Source organism: Mycteria americana, chromosome 4, assembly GCF_035582795.1.
Source record: "Mycteria americana isolate JAX WOST 10 ecotype Jacksonville Zoo and Gardens chromosome 4, USCA_MyAme_1.0, whole genome shotgun sequence".
In the NCBI taxonomy this organism is placed as follows: Eukaryota; Metazoa; Chordata; class Aves; order Ciconiiformes; family Ciconiidae; genus Mycteria; species Mycteria americana.
The window spans coordinates 10,829,752-10,844,346 of record NC_134368.1 but is presented as its reverse complement, the minus strand read 5'-3'; the positions used below and the strand labels follow the sequence as shown (position 1 = coordinate 10,844,346).

The 14,595-nt window shown below is 36.6% G+C and overlaps 1 protein-coding gene across 1 annotated transcript in view; it reads right to left on the bottom strand.

The window, feature by feature from the left end:
- CFAP99 (cilia and flagella associated protein 99) overlaps window positions 1–14,595 on the bottom strand; it is a 63,236-nt gene that overhangs the window by 44,409 nt on the left and 4,232 nt on the right. Inside the window, exon 3 of the mRNA XM_075499161.1 lies at window positions 2,833–2,977. Within this exon, the coding sequence (XP_075355276.1) occupies window positions 2,833–2,977 (145 nt within the window). The remainder of the gene's footprint in view (window positions 1–2,832; window positions 2,978–14,595) is intronic.

The window sequence follows — 14,595 nt, the reverse complement described above, 5'->3', positions numbered from 1 at the left end:
AGCGTACTCTGGGATTTGGACTGTTACTTTAATTTTCAATAGTCTTCAATATTGTTTATCTAATTGGGCAATAAAATGCTTGACAATGACAAATTGTAATACGAAGTTATAATATAATGTTAACCCTATGTTCATTATTAGCATTGTGACTCTGTGCTATGGTTCATATATATTAGTTATCTCTTTCATGAGTCAGATCCAAGCTAGTGCAAATCTACACAATTTTATGCAAATTCTAACAGCAGAGGATCTGGCCACTTACACAAAAAATGAAAAAGAATTGTAGCTATCTGAAGTCATTCACAAAAAGTCATTCCTTTTGGTGCCTGCAAATATCTGTTTGCAAAACTGGGAGATCTACCATAGCAGCGTTTGGAACCCTGTAAGGACGAAGTTAAGATCTTGCCATGATTTCACAGTCATTTTGTTATGTCAACGTCACCACTAAAATAAGCAGCTCTGTCAACCCCTAATTGCTTGTTCCCATCCCCTCCTTTTACTTCCTGGTGTTTCTTCTCTTCGGCAAGTGCAGTCACCCACACAGCCAAGTTAAAACAGATTGTGGATTTTAACCTGAAGCACTTTCTTGATCAGTTCACTGGATGGCTGCTAAACACAAGTTCTAACTCAAGAGAAGATATGACACAGGGGTGAGAATGAGTGGCCAGTGATAAGAGCGGCCTGTTTCTTTGGGTAGTAGTACCAGTTTATAAAACAAATATCTGCATATTCCATCTATGAAATTCTGTGTTAGTCTGGCAACAAGGCAGGAAGAATAGGAGTCAGATGGCTCCTGAGAGACATGACTGAAAAGTTTCTGACAGTATTACATTGTTGGAAACAGCTCTCTTAGTGTAACCAAAGTTTTCAGTGTAAGCAAAGTTATTCTGAGAAAATTTAATGTGAACAGGAGACATAAAAAATTTTGATAGTGAATTTTTCAACGTAATCTCTTTTTAATGTTTTCAGAGAGGATAGCTCTTATTCTTCTGTTCCAAAAATCATAGTTTATTATACATAACAAAAATTTTAACCATAAAACATATTTCTAGTATTTATTTTTCCTTTTTTTTTTTGCAAGTGACCATTTTGCAGAAAGTGTTGTAATCTTTGTTCTTATTCTGAATTAGAATAAAAACAAGTTTTTAAATTGTGAAATTCTCTGGGAAATCCAAATCTAATTCTTGCATCCCCTCTAGCAAGTATGCAGTTCGATACAGGAAGAGGCACAGTCAATGCTGTGAGATTTTTGCAGACGGGTAAAGTTCATGAGTCCTGTATCAGCTTTCATTTGACCATACTCACTTTGATCAATCAGGCTTCACTTGCACTGCAGTATTTCAGCTGCCACCAAACAGTAATGATAAAATCAGTAAATTCTGACCAACCTGCTGCAGCCAACTCAGTGTATCGTTAGGCTTCAATCTTGTGCTTTAGCATAGCAACATATTTAAGCAGTCTTAGTAGAATATACATTTATCTCCTACCAGCTTTATTAAATTCAAATCTGCTCACACATAGCAACAGCCTTTATAAGCAGCTTTGATCATTTAAGTGTCAATGCAGCTTGGCAAAGGGAATCACAAGCAGCTTAAAAAAAACGTAAGCCAATGACCTTAGACTCTCAACTTGTTTATAAAGGAAAATTTTCCAGGGCCTACCCTCTGCCTATGATTAATGGAGGCTTTTGAGTGGACCAGTCCTGACAATCCAATTATAGCAACACTCAGCTTAAAGGTATAATTTATGTGCCCCAGACACTGAAAAACATGGCTTTGGAGAAATGGAGACAACGAAGCATTACCATTTAGAATAAACTCAATATACTATTAATTTCATCCTTGACAGCTCAGGTTCCCTTTCCTTTGTTATTTGATTTAGATTGCTATACCTTTCCAGGTTGTGACAGAAGCAACCAGAATTGCCATAAAAATTTAATAGCTTTTAAAACACAAAATGTAGATATACTTATATTAGATATGTTTTTTGTATTTTTCAATGACTTTGAATTAAATTGACTGGACTTTTCAAAGTACCCACAAAGCTTCAGAACATATCTGACGTAGAGAGCCAATGCCAGTGTGATTTGTGATTCCAACTTATTTAGGGACTTAATAAATCAACCTCAGTATATATGTATTAAATGCATAGCATTAAAATATTTTTTAAATTACTTTTTAATGTACTTCTCAATGCCTGAAATAACTTTGGGAGTAGTAACTACTTTGATTAACCAGCTCACACTATCAGATATAGTTGTATTGTAACTGATTCTAACCAAGTAACTAATAAAAGGAAAATAATTGACCTCACTCATGGAGACAAACAGAAGTCTATTTATGTCATTGTGATGGTCAGTAACGAAGAAACCCACGTATGGGTAGAGACAATTGTATCTTCATACTGTGACACATGCTGTGTTCCTCAGCAGACAGAGCTTCGTTATACAATTTCATATCTGAATGGCAGAGGTACTAGGTTGCATAGAAGAGAATAAAGGGAAATCACTGAAGAACATTTTTTAAAGTGATGGTTAAACTTCCAAGATATCGATGCTATTTTCCATCTGCATTTTACCTAATCTGCAGATGTATTCTGCAGAATTTTCTTAAGGTAAAATTCCAGTTAGCACCTGTGAGAGTCCAGACTAAGTAACAGTTTCAGGATTTAGACTTTACATCATAAGGCCATTGGAAAAGCTCCTGTATTTCATACTGCACTGGGCACAATGACAATGCTTCAAATGTAATATAATATGAAGACTTACATTAGTAAAATAATATTTTTTAAAGTTTTGTGGTAAACATATTTGGGGTTTTAAAGAAAACTTACCTATATAGAGATTACGCTCAGAAATCAGGCAGTACCTCCCATCCTGAACAAAAAAGGCATTGACTACTACATCCAGTAAGGATTTATATTCTATGCATCCAGCTAGTGTATCCAACACAAATTTTTCTTCTGTCACATTAAGAGTCTATAGAGGTGCAAAATTAATAATGATTAATGTACTCTGGAAAGAAAATGTTAGTTGTGTACAAAAAGAAGTACAATCATTTTGAAGTAATTGGAAAACATGAATAATGAACAGCAGTGCCTTTGGTAGGGCTGACGCACTTCTAACACTATCAAATATGGGCAGTCCTAACAAATTAATGGCCCTTGTTGAGTAAAATGTAACCTTCCCCAATGTTAAACTTTCAGTTTATCTGCTGACATACGCATTTAGTTAAAAGGCCTTGATGTGTGAATGTCAACAGTTAATGCAAAGAAAATTTGAAGTCTCTGAGCTATGAGCAATGATTAACTTAGTCAACAGTATGAGAAAGTTTCAGTAAGAGTTTGCTTTTCCAGTAGGAAACCTGTTCTTTGTAGGTGAAGTCTGTGCTACTTGGGGAAACTAAATCGAGGGCAGAAGCTGGATGGGGACTATGGAAAAGAATCCTAACTGCTACTGTAACCTAATATTGGAGAATATGACTATTTTAAACTAAACCTGTGAGTGCCAGGATTCTTGTTAATGCAGACTGTGTGTTTCTTTTCCAGCTGTGCTCTCAGTCACTCGCTATGTTCATGCAATACCACAAGTGAACAGAAAAAGGAGGGTCAGATGCCCACTGCACGCCATTTGGATCCTACCTCATAATCCTTTAAAAAGTTTGAATGCTCCTGAACTTTACAGAGAGTTTCACTCATAATAAATTACCTATGGAATATCTGTTATTACATGAGAGAAACTTCTATTGCAAGTCACCTTTAAAACATTGCAATAAAATATGAGGCCCAGAACAGTTTGTTATTACATGAACTGAAAAAGGACAGCCACACTATGACAAAATGACAAACAATAATGATTCTTTGACTTAAGGAGGTTAGCCAAGAAGCCAAGAAAAAAGCTAAGTGCATCTTCTGAAAACATGTAGTCCACATCTGATACATGATCTCTCCCACAGCTCTGAGATGTGGGAACAATTGAACTGCAATAGTATATCAGATCAGAGGTTCACCTTGCCTAGCAGGCTATCTGCTAGCGTCTTGATCGCTTTATTTCCCTAATGTGATTCATTTCTAGTTTAAAAGTATTATTAGAGGCTGCTGGAAGGAACTATGTGAGTCTTCTGATGTATGACACTATATAGGGCTTTGAGACTGAGCAAATACAAGGCAAAACTTTAAAATTACAGTTCTAATTTTTAAATGTAAAAAATAATGCAGAAGCATTCCAAGTGTATTTTCTCAGGTTGTCATTCAGAGTAAGCATAATTCTTTTTTACTTACTCCTGCTGAAAAGCCAGGTTTCATTTCTTCCAATTTGTGTATCATCATTAGAAAAAAATAGTACCTCCATATAATTGTCTCCATATACATATATATTTATATATGCATATACACACACACGTATGCAGGCAAAATTACACCTACATTCATCCTTGCAATTTCCTTACTGCCATTGGCATTACACTAATACATCTGACTACCTCTCTAGCAGAATTGTAATGGACAATATTACTGATGATGCACATGCAGAAACAGAATCAAGCTCAGTTTGTGGTTTTTAGGTCCTTAAGGCTAATAATAGTTAAAATGATAGAAAAGCTTTATTTCTATAACTGAAGTAATCAGATATGACTCTGAATATATTCTGTGACCCAGATATGTTGGGTTAGAAGAAACAGAGTGTAACCAAACTAATCATTACATGGAGACATGGAAGCTTCACAAATGATTAAAATAAATCTTATTCTGGGTTTCATCACCTGCTTAATTTGACTTTGTGCACCTCCGCGACAGGCAGCACTAGAGACTGAGTGCAAATAAGCAGCGTATCACCTACATTCTTAATCAGGGCTCTAGAGGAAGAAGAACCAACACGTTGTGGTTGAGATGGGAGAAAGATAAAGGGGAATGCATTTGGGAAAATGGAGCCAACTAGAGTGAGGTGGCAAAGAAGGAGCACAGAGAAAGGAGTGAAAAGGAAGGCAAGGGAAAACAGGAGATACAAAATGGCTTAGATGGAGGATGGACACAAATGGAAGAGCAGAGGAAAGAGACTGAACACATCTGAAAATATGCAAAAAAAATTTTTCTGGGAAGCATGGACTCCATCTTGCTAAGCACTGAGAATTCTTGTGAGGCACACAGTCCATTCCAAATATACCTTTTTGGATGAAGAATTATGGATGATCTTTCATAAAACTGACAAAGAAAATCCAGAAATTTAACCCCCCACCAAGTGTTCAAATATATATCCCATATTTGATATGAGATATCTGAGAATTCACCACAAAAGGCAAAAGCAAACCTAAATACCTGAATGGCAAAGTGAGAGAGGATGACATAGTTCCAGTGAAAGTAGGATTGTGACATTTTGAATCTAAAACAATTGGTCCCCTTGAACAAATGCTGTTGTTCATGAACAGATCAATCTGCAGACAACAGTACCTCTGATGATAAACAGAAAGTCCATAGCAAAACTGGGCCAGCCCGGGGGAAACAAGCCCAACAAAAACTCTCACAACTATCTCCACTAGAAAGCTAGAATACAAATTGTGTCCCAGATCTTCATTTGATTAGAATCTTTGCATTCACCTTCTGAGTACTTTGCTATATCATACACATATAAAGTGCTGCAACATGCCAGTGCTTTTCAAATGTACTTTGGAGAGATGGCCAAAAGTAGACAAACAGATAACAACAAGATGACACCAGTGCCCAAATCATATTCCCTATACAGTTCAGACTACAGCATAAAAATGCACATTTACTTGACTTCTTTTACTGTTCTGAGTTAACAAGTCAGTCAGAAGTTAGTTGTTAGGACACACATGGAAATAAGTGCTTACTCTTGCTTACTCCCTGAGCAAGAAAGTACATAACCACTACATAGCCTCGAGCTAAGCAACAAGGTGACAGGAGGTGCAGCCTGGGGACAACTGTGCCCCAGAACATCAGTACTGATTAGTAATTCTGTGGACCACAGGCCAAAAAGTCTTCTCATGAAATATTATCAAGTGAATCTGCTTTCAATTACAAATGGTACTAAGTGTTCCGCTTCTACATATAAAAATTGAGAATAGTTAAGCAGCCTGCAGCTGTGTCATCTAAGGCAGTGATCTCATCAGAACTCGTAATAAACTAAACAAGACTGGGTAGGATCAGTACTTGGATAAGAAATCTCAAAGGTGAGCCAGTTGTTGGTTAAGCCCTGCTGATAATCTAGTGAATCAAAAACAGAGCCAATTCTTTAAAACAGTTAGGATACTCTCTGTGTAGAAAGTGCATTGTGTCCTCAACAAATTTCATCAAGGATATTTACAGTTTATCTGTATATCTGAAATCATAATTGCTTTGGGAAAGTAGTACGGTGGGAAGGTGTCACTTCTAGCACTAATTCCTCAGTGCATTCTTTCTGTGTGGCTTTACGTTGCATTTTATGTCAGTGGGATGTATTTCAGAAGTGGGTCAAATGATCCTGAAACAGTACAACATGATGAGAGATTGTACATTTATAGCACCTTCTGTATGAGGTTCTCAAAACACTTTACTAACATTAATTGCGTTTAATGACATTCCTTTTGGCTAATATTATTTTGCAAATGCAGGAACTACAGTATGGAGCAGATAAGAGATTTGCCCCAGGTGACACACTAAGTCATTGGTGGCAACAAGAAAAGAATTAATAAACACTAATTTGTGAGCCTTTGTTCTGTCCATCAGACCATCTTCTTACCTTTTCAAGTATACTTTACCTCATATATTTCTCTGAAAAAAATAGACGTTAGCTATGTTTGCAAGTATGTTGTGTGAGTCCTTCAGCATGAGGAAGGCCAGATAATTTACGGGTGAAAGTAATACATTCAGCTTTCATCTTCTGTTGCACCAAATATTGAAATTTATCAGAAGATAAAACAGATCTTGAACAATATGCCTATTCTATGCGCAGGAAACAACCTCTCTACCTCTAACATTACAGCTTATTATTTTTTGTTTTGTTGTGTAAAGCATAGTAAGTTTATGGTAGATGAATACTGGATGGCCCTACATTTTTAATGTTTGGAAGCCTATATATTATTGTGTTGACCAATGGCTGCACTGGATATAAGTAAAATACAGTTATATGTGTTCACAATGTAATTCCCATACAAATATCTGAAAGTGTTCCCTCTATGGCATTGAATTTCAGCTTTTTCTGATTTCCAAGTGTTTAAGTTGTAAAAGAATAATCCTGTCTGAAATTATCCTGAATGATTCTGTGAAAAAGATGTGACTCATGTCTGAATATGTGCTGACTGGCGTTATCTCCCCCTTTTGAGAAATCCCTAATGCCCTTAGCCTCCTTCCATGGACATTTTTCCTTGCTCCCCGACACTTAGCTGTAGCTGGGAACCAGTCAAGTTTCTTCAAGGAGAGAAGAGACTGTGTAAGAAAGCTTAAGTGCAGGACGTTGTACACAAACAACTTTCAACATGTGTTAGTACAAGAAATAGCATGAATTAAATGGAGAAGTATCTGCAAAAAGCAAGCTTTTCCACCATGGGTGCTGGTAATACGGATGGTTACAATGAGACCTGTTTAAGGGCCAGAGAGATCAGAAAAGGATGGGTAAGGATGTAGTCAATTAAATGTAGTAAATTAAAATTCAGTATTATACAGCTATGTATTCAGTATTAAACAGCTATGTGGGAAGATTCAGATGTGAGAAATACACTAGAGCTGGTGGAAGGCCGAGGCATACATAAAGCTGATAAGGGGGATTCATACTGGAATGTGGAACGTCTAATCAAGAATTACTGTCCTTGGGAGTGAAACACATCCTGAAGAAATATGTGAGCTGAGTGAGACATTGTTACAACAATCTGACCTCATTAGTAGAAGGGTGATAAGAAGCACCCTTGCGTGAACTATTATTATAATACTAAAAATCACACCCCTTGAGCCGGAGACCCTGGCCTAAGTAGAGACCCCCCACCTCTGAGCATGCGTAGAACATTAAAGTAGTACTGTGGCTTTAAGAGTAAGGTATGGCAATGTAGACCAATAAGAAACTGTTTTATATAATTGCTTATGCATATGTATAACTAAACTGTATAATATTATACCTGTTCAAACAATCGGTGTTCTAGCTTTGTGGAGTTACCACCTAGCACCCAGTCTTGTGCAAAACTTGGAATAAACTGATATCTTGGCTCTGTGTGTGATGTTGGATGCTGCACACTAATGAACTCCGTTTGTGAGACAAGGAAAGAAAGAAAAGCTTTTGTTTCTGGAGAGAAGGAAGGAAAGGAACATCAGCCATGCCCTGTTTGAGACTTCTCAGGATAAGGATTTAGTTTAAGGTGAAACAAACATTTTAGAAAGAACATAATATTTGATTAAAAGATAAAATAGCTTTCACCTCCTGAGTGAACGGAGTAATAGTATGTTCTGAACTTGTCTACTTCTAGGCAGAATATGCACATTTTGCAGATGCAGTCTGATTAATTTATAGTGCTTCAGATATCAGCACTAGTCCTCTCCAAGGGTCTAATCAAAATGCTGTGGAAATGAAAGAAAATATTCCTATTGACTTCACTGGGTTTTCAATCAGTCACCAGAACCCAGTCCTCTTTCACTTTGAAGTCAGTGAAAATGCTTCCAGTAATTTCAATGGCGGAAAAAAGCCTGTGACCTTAAGATACAAGTAGGAGAATGTCCTGCTTCTACTATTTACAGTCAATGTTGCAGTCAGAAGCTAGTATTTTCATCTTCATGTGATAATGCTGGCCACCTTGAAGAGGTACAGTTAACGTTATTTTCCCTTGTACTTCATATTAAATCACATGAGCAGGACATTGCAGAAAAATCAGATTCCATCCTTTCCTTAGAAAGATCCTAATCCGCATTTACGTCAGTAACTAATAATAATACAAATTAGACTTGTATAATTTAGTAGGATTTTTTTCACCACATGTATCAAAATAATCTTGCATTACATTATTTTCGTATTTAAAACTAAATCTATGACTTTTGACATTTGGGGATTTTACTCACAGTTGAGTGGGCATGTGTGAGACGCACAGCTGAACCCACACAAATGAGAACTATGAAGAGTTATGCCAAATCACACCATGTTCTTGCAAAATGGAAAGCTCATAAACAGGTTCATCTTGCTATCAACATGAGAGGGATAAAGGAGTAAAACAGTGAATTTGGGGTGGCAGTTCTGATTTTACAGAATTAAGCTTTTCAGAAGATGGGATTTATAAAGGTCACTATGATGGGTCTGATCCTGCAACTCTAATTGAAGCAAATAATTCCACTGAAAATAAAGTGAGTTATTTGCATAGAGAAAGGCACAAACGTTGCATGGTAACTTCTGTGTTAAAATCTGGTATCATAGCAAAAGCTTTATTCTAACAGTCACAAGGAAGAAAAAATGCCTGGAATGCTTCAGTTAGGTACAAAACTTAATCTTTTTTTCAAAATGAACAGATGCAGTCAATTTCTCTAAATGGCCTGATGAAAGGATATCCTTATGTACAATATACACTGGAGGAAGGATCACTCTGGATATGGATCATTTTTGATAGATTTAATTGAAAAATACTTGATAAAAAGAAGGGGGTTTAGTACACAAGAACAAAGATATTATCTGGAGGGCATCAGTCCGATGAAAGGAGTATTAAAAAGCATTTAGGAAGATAAATAAGAAGTAGTCTGGCAATCAAATGAAAACCAATAGAAATAGAGATGTAAATTTGAATATGAATACTAATTTAAAGAACTGAGATAGACTTGAATTATTTTAAGTTAATGTGTTATTCAGGATAATTCAAATTGACTTCTGTTTTAATAGCAACAAGGTCACAACATTGCAGCAAAAGCATTTATTTGCACTTATTATTCGTTTTTAGGAGGTTTGAAGGACATAATATGATTCTTCATGATTGAAGGTGAAGGCTTGTTTGTTGCAACTAGGAATCACCCATCATATTAATAATGAACCTATGTTCTTATTGAAAATATTTGCAGTGAAAAACAAGTCCAATATTAAGTTATAAACGTCATAACTCACAATACAATAAACATGAAGATTGTAAATAACTGAATTACAAGCCAAAGTGTAGTTTTCTTCCTAGAAGAAAATCAACTCTGATCATTAACAGCAAATATAAATTCTTTTTATGATGTAAAATTCACATGTTGCAGAAATAAAATGTATGGAGTTTAACAGAGAATCACCTCTAGTCTAATTTTGGATTCTAATTAGAGGAAACCATGTTATTTATCTCCCACTATTCAAGAATTAAAAATCCTTACCATATTTCATCTGTATTTCTCTAGAAAGAGAAGGCTAATAATCAGTGAGTTTCCCTAACTCCACTTGTATATAAAAGCATGAACTAGGAGTTGGAAGAGAGGAACTGAGACTGGAACGTCTTTCTCTCTTGCTTCCTGAGTGGCTTTGTAGAGATTATGTTCTCCCTTGACACCTTGGTTTTGAACACTATTAACTACCTGACACTCGGCGATTTATTTATACATTTCCATCACACCAAAAGAAGATTCCATTTTTATACATACAGTGGTTCACAGGCCTGAACTACTGTCAAAGTAATGGTTTACCTCTGCTCTTTAAAATTCACTTTCTATTCCTTTAGTACTAATTTTTGGATTCCCTATTTGTATCTTGAAATACTGAGTGGCTGCAAAGTGCAATAAGTGAAAAAGAAAAATGTACCCCAACGGTTACTGGATATGTTATCTGCTTGATCTACCTCAATTGCAAACAGGCAGGGAAAGATGGGTGCTTTTCAAAGCAGTACACAGGGATTAGATGTGCAGCCACCGTTACTGTAAATGGACTGTGTAAAGCTAACATACAGCTAGAAAAACATAATTCTTGATAGCAGTATTTAATGCTGTCATTTCGCTATAAATAAAGATGGCCAACTACTTATCTCATTTACGCCAATAGATGTACAGAGTAATGCTTCTGACTTCGGGCAGTCACTCCGGAATATACTTGGAAGCAGACTGTACACCCAAATGTTTTCCAAACAGATTTCTATCTCAAAGCTTGAGACAAGATTTCCTACAATGAGAGAATATGTTCAGATGGGAACACTGATATTTACACCAAATTATAAAGATGCATGAAGAAATAAAAATCATCAAGAGGTTGCTTCTGCTGCTGTTGAAGTTAATGGATACCCTCCCATGCTATTCAAGAGGAAGAAGATGAGAGTGCCTCACATGGTCTCATATAAGGAACTGATATCTGATAGAAAGTTGTCAAATATTCAGGTTTTTAACTAGCTATTTGGAAATAGTAAGTAGTTGCAAATCAAATGCAGGGAAAGAGCTAGGGATGTATTTTCAAAGTGGCACATGGGGGTCAAGCAGTGCCTTACAAATTTGGCCTTTTGGTTTTCTTACGAAAATCCACGCATATTTTGCCAAGTGAAAAATATTCATTTGCACGTGTTTTGTGTGAATTTATATTGTAGCAGTAATCTTCCCTGAAGATTCTGTGTGCCCTTACCACGCCCAGCCCAGAGCAAGCAGAGCTTTCGCTACGATACAGGACGAGACTGGGACAAGCCATGCTGGGTCAGTCTGGGAGCTCACACTGATAGAAGAGAGTCTGTCTCACCTATCTTCTCTGTGACATCTGCCTCTTGTGGGCTTCAGTTTGAAGAGAGAGAGATATTTCTGATTCAATTTAAGTACAGTAGAGACTGGAACTGAATGTGCAAGAACTTTGAAGTGAGCAGAACAAAACCAAAGAGGCAAGCAGGACTTGCTGGACAGTGACAATAGCACTGGAATCAACAACTTGAAGAGACAGAACTGGGACAGGTTAAATGAAGAGACCTGGGCAAGTAAGTTTGAGGGTGAATAAGAGAAGGTCAGGGATAGAAAGATAATTGATGGAGCTTAGAACAGAACCCAGTTTATCTTTCTCTTCCATCTGCCCAATATTTGGCTAGCAGAGTATTCCAAACCTCTACAGTACAGCCATTTTCCAACCACTGTGAACTGCCCAAACTGAAAAATTTCTACACAGTCTTTATCAAAGAGCAAAATAGACTATTATTATTTCACACAATCACATATTTTGGGTTTTGTTTTAATTATTTATCTAACCTTACGTGTAAGTAAAATTAGAGCATCTAGAGATTAAGAACAAAATCTTGCTGAAGCGTTACTACGCAAACCTCTGGATTGTGTCACCTTCGCAGCAGCAGTGAAACCAACGGAAATGTTGTGTTGGATTTTGAGCAGAATATTCAACAAAGATCGATTCTATACTTAGTAAAAGATCTAATATGGAAATCTACCAGTTACTTCTTGCTATCATTTGCAAAGCAAGTTATTCACAGTGGCTGGTATATTTTCACCCTAGGGCTTCAAAACTTTGGATTTTATGCCTCTTTTTTTATATATTCATATTGTACAGTCCTTCATTTTAACATATATTTGCTTGCCCACTTTCACTTCTTTTCCTGTGCCTCCCTTCGCCAGACATTTTTACTGCTTTAATTTGCAAGGACTCCCACAAGAATGGTCTTGTGCCCCTTGTAGATGGTTGACAGGGATATTTTGATCAAGACAGATTGTGCCTTCCAGACTCACACCCTTAGGACTAAATCCAACTTCCTTTCATAACATATTCACATTTATCATGTACACAAATAAGAACCCTAAACTACAGTCTAAAACGCTGGCCTCTCTCTGTGACTTTTCCTTGTTGTTGTTGTTAGCTTGAGTTCAATGCTAAAACAAAACTTCAGTGCTCTCATGCTACTTCTTTCCTCAATTATAGGTACTATTGCTACCCTGCCTGTCAGTCCAGCCCATAACTTCAGAGGTCATTTTACATGTAGACTGCTCTCCAGGATATCATAACCAGTCTATGTGCACATCTTCTTCACTCTTTTTGAACAGTAGCTTTCAAGTAGTATTTACCTATCACTTCATAGCTAAAAATCTAAGGTAGTGTCTCAACATTTCCTATTATATTGTAATAAACATCTCTTTCCTGGGTTTAACTAATCCAATCTTTCTCTAGCAAATCAACTGTCTGGAATGCTATAGTTAAGATCGTTCTGCTAGTCCATTGTTTTGACCCACTTACTCCACCTAGCATCTCACAGTTGATTCTAGCACATAAAATGAAAGCTGCCTGTCTTTGCTATTAAGATGCTTCACAACTCTGTTCCATTCTACCTGTTATCTCTTATTCTTTACTGATGTCATCCCCCATTTCTGATCAGCCAAGGATGCCCATCTCCTCGTTTCATTTTAGATTTCCAAACAAGTAATTTTATTTACTTTTGATCAGCTCCTACAAGCATTTATATTGCTCTTTGAAACCTACTTCATTCTGACAGAGATTTTGCTCTGCAAAATGTCCTTTGCTATCTGCTCCTTGCAGTTCAGGTGAGAATGTGAGGCTATCAGAGGTACTTATCTCCAGGATCTTGCACTTGACAATACTGGCATCCGTAGCGGCTCCCGCAGCCTGGCAGAGACACTACTGGGGTGCTGAACTCCCTTGAACTTATTCTGGAATGACCTCTGTGTGCTGTCTTTCTATTTTGAGAGAAATAATCTAGCCCAAAATTGTTGGTTTCACCAGGAACAACCACAAACAGCTGGACAACAGGCTAACAAGCATATGTTATATAGATCATCAACAGGTTATCAAAGAATGAAACAAGACACCTCAGGTGTGTCTTGTTTAGTGTGTCTTAGTCTAGACACACTAGACACTTGTCAGGTGTGTCTTAGTCTAGAAGGACATGAAGACTATAAAACATCCAAATACAATAAAGATATATAATATGAATGACACATACAATGTTGATAATGACTGGAATCTGATTGTACTTTTAAGGGATGGAAAACTGATTAACCAATTAGAAAAGTCTAATAGAATAGAAGATAGTATCTTGTAGAAAAGTCAAGTCTGACATACTGCATACCTAAGTAAGTAAATAGAGCTGTGTCTTGCAATTATTTAGATTTGTGCTCTTGGAATCTGACCCTCCTGATTTTTGTCTGGTCTGTAATATACAACACTAGGTTTGCTATTTGTCATGCTGCTAGCATGAGACATACAGGCTTGAATCTAGGCTGTGATTTAAAGTGATGGCATTAATCAGGATACAAACTGGAGGAAGTTTGTGCATGGGTCAGTTAATATTGGCTAACTGGTAAGTGGCCAAGCCTGGAAATCATGTATACAAAAATGCTACAGTTTTAGGATCGTATGCCTCTTATGAAATAGAAAAGAAAGAAGTGAATTTTCCATGATGAATTATAATCACCCATTTGGTACCGAAACAAAGCTGAATTTTATGTAAACATAGATTTTACTTTTTACTTTCTTGGATAAATTCACAGCAAAAATATTATGTAGTAAGTGAACTGAAACTATCCCAGAGAAAGATTTCTGCCTTATCTTTGGCATCAGCTATCTTTCTCTTGTGAAAGGGTTTATTATGAAACTTAAGATTCATGTTTCCTAATGAAGTTACTGTTTCTTTTGTCTTTGTATCACCTTTCCGGGGCTGAGAAGAACAATGATCTGAGTATTAATTTTTACAA